The 9,326-nt window shown below is 50.4% G+C and overlaps 1 protein-coding gene across 1 annotated transcript in view; it reads left to right on the top strand.

Moving 5' to 3' along the window:
- The first annotated feature begins 3,667 nt into the window (after positions 1-3,667).
- CRIM1 (cysteine rich transmembrane BMP regulator 1) overlaps positions 3,668-9,326 on the top strand; it is a 192,260-nt gene continuing 186,601 nt past the window's right edge. Inside the window, exon 1 of the mRNA XM_030311318.1 lies at positions 3,668-4,013. Coding sequence (XP_030167178.1) covers positions 3,683-4,013 — 331 coding nt within the window. The 5' untranslated portion in view covers positions 3,668-3,682. The remainder of the gene's footprint in view (positions 4,014-9,326) is intronic.

The raw sequence follows: 9,326 nt of genomic DNA, 5'->3' as shown, positions 1-9,326 counted from the left end.
CCTCTTTCTCAACTCACTAATGCATGCATACATTCTAGTATGTCATGCCCCCTCCAATGAGCTGACAATTTAATGGGGTGCAGACCTATTTAGAGAAAGTTTTATAATATAACATGATAAATGCTACAAGCAAAGGTATTTACAAAATGCTGTAGATCAGAGAATAAGCCCAGGGCACTTCCCAGAGGAGGAGGCATTAAACCATATGCCATGTGTGACTCTAACTTTCATGCCTTTCAGGGTCTTTGTAATCCCTCTCTGTCTGCTCTCTCCCTTGACCCCCAATTGTCACCATGTTGGGCCCACCTATCCTTTCTTCTGTATCTTTAGTCTGGTCTCTAAAGATGAGGGAATCCTTTTGTGTTTGAGCCTCAATCTCAGCCTTGGCTTCTGGCCACCTCAGATCCCTCCTGGATCCCAGGGAAGAAACAGCTATTTCATAACTGAGCTCCTAGTTCACATACTGGTTTCTGATAAGCCACCAGGCCCTTGCTGGTTTCTTATTTACTACTAGTTACAGGCTTCATGTAATTCTTCCTGTTTTCTCCTTTGCTTCTCCATGAAGTCTATGGCACAAGAACCACTTGTGACTTCAATTTTCTAAGCTGATACATCCCTCTTAGTTTTAAGAATCTCTCCAGTCCTTTCGAAGCCTAACTTGAATTCCCTTTATAGCCTTGTGTTTATCTACCTCACTCTGAAATCCCAGGAACGATGGACGGTGACCTCCACATTGTCCCTTGCCTGTGTTCAATCTCTAGCTTTCCCTAACCCCTAATATATTGCCTTAAAAAATTTAAAAAAACACACATACGAAAGCAAGCCCTTGATAATGATTATTCTTCTTTCAAATGACAGTGGCTTTCTCACTCCTGCATTTTTTTCCCATCATCTGACCTTGGTTTTTCCTGTTGAGCTCTACAATGTTATCTGCTACATTTTAATAATGTCTTTATACTTGCATTTGAACAGAAATATAGATAACCTCTCTGCAAGAGTGGCAAAGGCCTTTTAACACAGTGCAACGATGACAGTTTGTTGGCAAATCCCACGGTGTAGTGCTGGTGCCTTGTTGGGGTACAAGAAACAATCATGTTTAACAGTGTTGTGTGCTTTATCTTTCTTGAATTCTGCTAATAGAAAAATTGAGCATATTTTAAATCGCTTCACCACTTAATACTTACAACTAGAGAACCTCAGTGTATGAAGTCTTTCAGAGAGCATCTAACCTGACCTCCTACAAAACTGCAGGAATTGTCTCTACACCATCTCTGGTGTCATCCCAGACAACTCTTTAAACCCTTTGAGAAAATGGGATGTTCATCCCCACTCTTTCCTGTCGAACATCTTCTCTATCACCCACTGATAATCACTAATAGTTACTGAGTCTCTTCCCCTTCTCAGGACAAAGAGATATGATTGGAGAAACATTTAGCTTCCGGATGCCAGCGACTGGAGAATATTCCACTGGTAACCCTGGCTTTTTGGTTCAGAATTCAAGTGATTAAATCCAAAATATTTGCAATAAGTATAAATTCGTCCCGCAGAGGATTTCAAAGGCATCTTTGTTTCCTTTCTCCTTAAGCTGCTGTGTTATTAACTTTGGGTTCATTAGTCACGATTTTCAGGACCCACTTGGCTGCTACCTTTCTGCAGCCAGACTATTTTGGATCAGAAGGTCTGCTGGCCATTCCCACCTCACACCTGCCACAGGACCGGATTTTTTTTCCCCCCACACCGATCCAAGTCACTTTTTGTTAATTCACTAATTTTATTGACCTTGGTACATATCCTGTAAATGGTGGGTCATGACAGAGTCTGTGGTTTCGAGAACGCTCTCTGACAGCCCCAGAAGAGACACAGGCCCTTACACAATGCATTTTGCATCACTTCAGTTGCTGCTTTACCTGGTTTATCACAAAGAATATTTACCACACGTCTTCTTTATTAATACATTTGCGATAAATACATGAAAACCCACCACTTCTGTCCATGAGCTTGGGAGAGAAAAGGGCAATGTCAGATGACATTAATGATGCACGAGATACACGGGTCCAATCATGTCAAGACTCGTAGTAATCCAGTATTTGGCCTTACTCAAGGGAGAGAAATTCAGCTCTGCTACTTTCCATTCACCCCCTCCCATCACACAGCACCTCGGCACCGACAGCAGAGCCACCAAACGCACAGGATGTGGACAGTTAAAATTCAACCCGAGCTACAGCAGCCCTCAGGCGTGCCTCCCCCGCCCCCCCCCACCCCCCCGCGAAATATTTACCTAGACCATTTAAAGCACTTTAATTAATTCACCAGCAGCTTCGCTGGAGGCGTCTCGAGCTTCCCGAGACTCCATTACATAATATCTTTTACAAAGTCTAACCCCAGCTCGAGTGGAAGATGGATTCTCATCTAGTGTGCGGGGGTTTCCGTGCATTTGCTTCCCTTTCCGATCCGGCGGGTGCCCCAGCAAGGCTGCTGCAACCCCCTCGGCCCCGAGCTTCGGCGGTCCCCGCCACTCTCCGAACTCACAACTGGCTCTGGAGGGGCAGCCAGCTCGCCCTCGGGGCGCCCAGGCCAGCCACGGTGGCCGCGGTGCCGACAGGCGCTTGGGACGCCGCGCCTCTCCCTGCCCGCCGTGTGCGCCCCGAGCCGGAGCCGGAGCCGCAGCGCGCCGGCGAAGCCCGCGCCAGGAAGGAGCGCGAAGGCTCGGCCGCAGGGCCGGCTTGGCGCGCCGGGCTCCAGCCGGAGGAGCCGGAGGGGGAGGAGGAGGAGGTAGAGAAGGAGAAGAAGGAGAAGGAGAAGGAGAAGGAGGAGGAGGAGGAGGAGGAGGAGGAGGAGGAGGAGGAGGAGGAGGAGGAGGAGGAGGAGGAGGAGGAGGAGGAGGAGGAGGAGGAGGAGGAGGAGGAGGAGGAGGAGGAGGAGGAGGAGGAGGAGGAGGAGGAGGAAGAGGAGGAGGAGGCGTGTGAGGGAGGAAGGGCCCGGCCGCCCGCGAGGGAGGGCGGGGGAGGGGGAGGGGGCCGGCCGGGCCGGGAGGGGTGGGGGGGCAGCCAATGAGCGGCGCGCGGCGCGGGGGGGGGCGAGGTCTGGGGGATGAGGTAGGATGGGGGAGGGCGCAGCCCGAGCGGCGGAGGCTCGAGCCATAAACAAGCGCCCGGAGGAGCCGCGCAGGAGTGAGGCGAGCGGGGCGCGCGGAGCGGACGCCGCGGACCTTCTGCTGCGCCACCGCGCCCACTCGGCGGCTCGGGAGGCGGGGACCGGCCCGGAGGCTGCGCCGCCGCCACAACCGCCGCGGGGCCGGCCGACGCGCAGGAGGAGAGGGAGGAGGCGCCGCCAGCCGGGGCTGGAGCCCAGCGCAGCCGCCGCCGCCGCCAGAAGTTTGGGTTGAACCGGAGCTGCCGGGAGGAAACTTTTTTTCTTTTTTCCCCCTCCCTCCCGGGAGGAGGAGGAGGAGGGGAAGCCACCGCTGGCGCCAACGCTAGTGGGCTCGGGGTCGGCGCGGCCCGCAGGGGGGGGGCGGGGGCCTCGCCCCGCGAGGGGAGGCGCGCCCCGGGGGCCCCGAGGGGGGCGGCGAGGACCGCGGGCTGCGGGTGCGGCGGCGGCGGCGCGTGTGCCCCGCGCAGGGGAGGGCGCCCGCCCCGCTCCCGGCCCGGCTGCGAGGAGGAGGCGGCGGCGGCGCAGGAGGATGTACTTGGTGGCGGGGGGCAGGGGGCTGGCCGGCTGCGGGCACCTCCTGGTCTCGCTGCTGGGGCTGCTGCTGCTGCTGGCGCGCTCCGGCACCCGGGCGCTGGTCTGCCTGCCCTGCGACGAGTCCAAGTGCGAAGAGCCCAGGAGCTGCCCGGGGAGCATCGTGCAGGGCGTCTGCGGCTGCTGCTACATGTGCGCCCGCCAGAGGAACGAGAGCTGCGGCGGCGCCTACGGGCTCCACGGAGCCTGCGACCGGGGGCTGCGCTGTGTCATCCGCCCCCCGCTCAATGGCGACTCCATCACCGAGTACGAAGTGGGCGTCTGCGAAGGTACGGCCGCCTGCCGCGGGCCCCCTCCCACCTGGCCGCGCCGAACAAAGTTTGGCCGAGACTTTCCTGGGGAGAGAGGGCTCCGCGGGAGGAGGGGGCCGCCTCCCCCGGGAGAGGGCCCCCGCGTCCCCCGGTTCCAGCTCGCCGCTTCCCCGGACGCTGGGCCAGCCGCGGGCGAGGGTGGATCTCGTGGGTGGGAGCGGGCGAGTGGGGGTGGCTGCGCAGAGACCCGCACACGTGTGGCTGTTCGGGCTAGGGCTGCGGGAAGGGGGGGGGGAGCGGGCCCCGCGCCCCGAGGTGGGGGCGCCGCGGGCAGGGGGCACTGCGGAGGCTGTCGCGAGCCCCTCGGGGAGTCCAGCCCTTGCCGCCCTCCCCGCACTAGCGCAGTGTGCTACGGAGTGCTGCGCACCGTTCTCGAAAGTCCCTTTTCTGTTGGCCAGGAGACGTGTCTTCAGCTCACACTCCCTGTGTGACTCTTTTATTATTTTTTCTTGCGCTCTTCCTTCACCCCCTTCCTCCTCTTTCGCATGTAAATCAGTTTCAGCTCCGGAATATGTCAGCCCAGGGGAAGTTAGTTACATACGGTGGTTACTCATTTATTTGCCTATTGAAAACAGTCAAAGGCTTTCTCTTCTGAATGGGGGCGGAGGGTGGGGGGTGCGGGGGGGGGTGTCGCACCTAGGAGTGAAAAGTTGTTGCTGACTCTTCGTGGCTGCCTTTTAAGACCAGATGTCCGCGTGTTGCGTGTCGTGTTGCCGGTTCCTTCTTTTTGTTTGTTTGACAGCGAGCGTCGTTCTGCTGTTTTCTCCAAGAAGCATTGTGCACCTCGGTGTGGAGACTGACGGAGGGAGAAAGCGGTTAGAGTAGTGAGCCACCCCCTCGTTGGGTGGACCCCTGTGGGTGGGCGTGGGCCCTGAGCCCTGCGTGCCTGCCTCGGCCTCCAGGTGCTTGGTCCGGTTTGGGGACTGGAGAGAGGCAGTGAGGTTTTTTTTTATTTGGCTAACGGGCAGGACTGGGTGAGCACCAGTGAAAAGCGGGATCCCTGCTCGGGCTGACGTTGGGGTGATGATGCTGTTCCGGGGCATCCTGGTGCAGAGCACAGCTGGCTCACTTCTGGAGGTGCGGCAAGGAGGAGGGACAGGCGCCCTCTGACCTGGTCCCTGCCTTACTAACCGCCAGCACCCAGGAGACCAGGCAGGGAAGGGTTTCTTCTGAGGCGTCTTTCTGGGTGCATGTGTTTATCGTGCTGAGATGTTGAAAAAGAAGGTGGCAATCCTAAGGATAAAATGGGTCTATTCAAAGACTTGAATTCTGTGATTTTCTTTAAATACATACACATGTATTTATACCTGTGGTTTTGAGAGTTTGGACAGTTCTGGAAAATCAAAAAGGCTTTCCTGGTTTGGAAGCTAGTGGGCAGTAATGAGTGAAGGGAACTCTTACAGGGAAGGGCCCTGGAGCGCTGCTCCCTTAGGACTGGGTTAGAAGAGTTTCTTTGCCTGAAATACAAAAGCCTACCAACCGGGTTAAGCCCCACGTTAAAACATGTGTTTTTATTTCTCACATCAGGAAAAAATGGCCAGGAGATTAGCTTCTGATACAATTTTATGTGTTTGATTTTGAGAATTCTGAATGAGTTGGACTAAACGATTCATCCTTGAACCCTGCCACTTGGAGTGTATAATTTACTTACGCCAGCCTCCCATAAATCTAAAAAGAACAAGCAACATGAAACAAGGTTAAATGCAGTGGAAACTGCTATGCCCTGCGAAGGACTTTTGGAGGTTTTAACGATTCTAACCCTCGTTTTGTTTCTTCGTGATGTATTTCTGGTGAAGGAAATGTGAAGCTCCAGGAACATTCACGGCAATCAAATGTTTTGGTACCAATCTTCCGGTATCACAGTATAGAATTATTTTGGCAGTTTGTCGGTGAGCTTTTCCTTCCTCTGAAATGATGGGATCTCTTAGCTTCTTTTTTTTTTTTTTCTTTTTTTTTTTTTTTTTTTTTTGGTGACACCCTGTGCACTTGGTATTAGCCTTGAAGATCCTTGGAAGTATTTGTTCCCATGACTGTATCTCAGTAAGCATTTCTCCAGCAACACTTCTTATTTAGCAAGACTGTTTTCAGCTGCCCAAACTGGGTGTCTGGCATTTATTATTTTATTTTTAGATTTCTAAAAGCAGTGGTCAAGTTGTATTGTAAATCCATGAAACTCAAGTGAGAAGAACAGTATTACCTGGCATAATATAGTGGACACATACACAGATATTGTCAGTCGTGTGTCTAAAATTTCAAGGATTTTCATTTTACTACAAGATTTACAGGAAACAGGATTAATCTTTTTTTTTTTTTTTATGAATTAGAGGAGTCTCTACGTGTCAGTAATTATCTTAGTACTGACCTTCTGCCTTTTTGTTGTTTGTGAGAAATTTCTCAATGGCTAGTCTTTCCCTCAGTTTCCATTTTTATTTAGAAATTCACACATTGAAGCATGTTTATTATAACTGACATGAATAGGAATTGATATATTTTATTCTTGTCGAAGTCTCTTTTGCTGCAATTTTTGCACTAAAATGACCCCTACTGGTTGTATCTGTTAATGAAAACTGTTTTGAAAACTTATTTAATTGGCTACACTGAGAAGTCATATTGCATGTTATGGAAACATTATCATGACTAATCTACCTGCTTTCGAGGACATAAATTAAATACCAGTTACATTGTTCCGTTTGCCAACTTGTAGTAGTTTTTTATTTGTGTTATTCTCCATTCTGGCTTTGTCGGGGGAAGAATACCATGTCTTTAATTGTGGTTCACATAGTGAATTAGAGAAGCTAGGGGTAACAATGGACCCCTGACAACCTGTGGCTCACTGTCATAAGTTTTTAAGGCACACCAGCCCATAGTAGGCTCTCACTAAATGTGCATGGAGCAAATGGATGAACCATCTTCTCCATAGAGAGAGTAGCGAAGGAAAAAAAAATTTCTGGAAGAGTAAATACTGTGAAGAGTTATGTCCTGTGAAACATGTGACCTGTACACTTGGTCTTTTCAGCGTTGTTTAGGTTGTTATCAACTAAATCATTACTTTAGGGGCACCTGGGTGGCTCAGTTGGTTAAACGTCCGACTTCGGCTCAGGTCATGATCTCATGGTTTGTGAGTTCGAGCCCCACGTCGGGTTCTGTGCTGACAGCTCAGAGCCTGGAGCCTGCTTAGGATTCAGTGTCTCCCTCTCTCTCTGTCCCTCCCCCGTTTGTGTGCACGCTCTCTCTCTTTCTCTCTCAAAAATATACGTTAACAATTTTTGAAAAAAATAAATCATTCCTTTAAAACATTTTTTTATTTGGCATAAGTGCATTTTAAAACTTGATCATAGAGCCAAGTACCTCAAGTTTTCCTGCTCTCTCTCAGTCTAAAAAGTGCTTTCTGGCCCCCAGGAGGGCACAAGTCTCTTTACTGTTTCCATTCATTAGGTGAGTCTCCTGTTGCACTTTCTGACATCCTAAGTGGCTTGTTTCTTGGCTGGGCTGCCTGTCTCTGGGTAAATCATCTAGAAGCCAGAGAAACAAGTTTGGATTCTGAACTCCTGAGGAAGAAGACTGTATGGGAGATCAAAGACAGAGTTTTGAAAAATTACTGAAGTGGGATTTTCTAGGAAGAATGTTTTGATTGTACGGTGGGGATTCTATTTTGAGATGGGGTCTAAGGACCATTTTCCCTCTTACGTAGAATAGTACGTTATGCTTCTGTTGTAAGGGGTGAGGGCGAGGTGGGGGCAGTGTGAGCAGCCTTCTCTGTGTAATGGAAGGGCAGGTGATGGCTTGAGTTTGACAGTTTGTGAGGACAGAGTGATTTGGAACCTGGTGGACATTACTGAGTGGCTTTGCCCTGAGAACTTTGTTGTAGAAGAGCCAGGCGATCGCTATCGTAAGGAAGCACCAACTTTTTCCCCCAGTGCATACTTACTCAGTAGCTTCATCGTTGTGGAACTTAATTTTCCGTGTTTTTACCACGGCGTCTACCAAACTGTCTCTTCAAAACACGGTTCTTGTATTTCTCACAGGTTTTTTAACTTTTCCTTCCACCCGGTTTTCATGGGGGCAGTGAGGAGGAGAACCAGCCTGTGCTTATGTCGTGGCTGCTTATAGCAAAGAACAATGTTGTTTTCTGAAACAGTTGGCCTTTAGAAAGTTTTTTTTTTTTCCTAAACCGTGGAAGGCAGGGATGGAGATGATGGCTCCTTGGAAGAGAGTGTGTGGAGCATCTGAGGTCAGGCCACAGGAGGCCAGAAAATGTACCAAAGCATTTGTTTATGCACAAGCCACAAGGGTCTCCTCTCCTTGCTGTGTTATGTAGGACTTGAAGTCAAGAGTCCATGGGGCACCTTGGGTGGCTCAGTCAGTCAAGTGTCAGACTTTGGCTCAGGTCATGATCTCGCAGTTTGTGGGCTCAAGCCCCACGTCAGATTCTGTGCTGACGGCTCAGAGCCTGGAGCCTGCTTCAGGTTCTGTGTCTCTGTCTCTCTCAGCCCCTCCCCCGCTCATTCTCATTCTCTCTCTCTCTCTCTCTCAAAAATAAACATTAAAAAAATAAAAAGCCAGAATCCATGGGTTTTAATTTTACTAATTAAAAAGAAGACAGGAGGGGCAGAGTTAATACTCCTGTATTGGCGTTAGAAAACTTGAAACACCCGGCACTCCTTGTTTTTGAAGAGTGTGTTTTGCTTTCCATTTCGAAAGTCTTCATTCAGGTGGAGTGAGCTCTTAGATGCCAGAGAGAGAAAGAAGCCAGCAGAGGGCCTATAAAATTACCTTACTGGGGTATGGGAAGAGAAACCAGCGCAAGTAAACAAGGAAATAATTAGTTCCTCCCCAGAGTAAATATTGACGAAATATGGAGAGACTATTCACTTCACATATACAAATGACAGGACTTGGTGACCTTGTCTTTGACTCTCAAGCTTACAGAATCCTCACTGTTATTCAGGAGTCCAGTCACATAAAACACTTGGCAAAGGGCAAACGAATTGCATAGTACCAGAAAGGCAAAAATAGCAAGCCTCAAATCTAGAGATATTTGCTGCCATTAATTCGTGCTTAACAGTGACCAGGAGAATCCACAAACAGTTATGATGGCAATGCAGTTAGGAACAGGTCAATTTAAGAAGAAAACTGCCCGAAGAATCCTGAAGCTGTGGGCATTGCATCCTATGATAGGCCGTATGTGGTGACATGGGGCAGGTTTCTGTGTTCTGGGGGCTTGATTAGATGTAGTTACTTGGACAAAAAAGGGGGCCAGCTTGGGGATGC

The sequence above is a fragment of the Lynx canadensis genome, chromosome A3, assembly GCF_007474595.2.
Source record: "Lynx canadensis isolate LIC74 chromosome A3, mLynCan4.pri.v2, whole genome shotgun sequence".
Taxonomy (NCBI): Eukaryota; Metazoa; Chordata; class Mammalia; order Carnivora; family Felidae; genus Lynx; species Lynx canadensis.
Note: the sequence above shows the minus strand (reverse complement) of the source record. Positions and strands in the feature narration are given on the sequence as shown.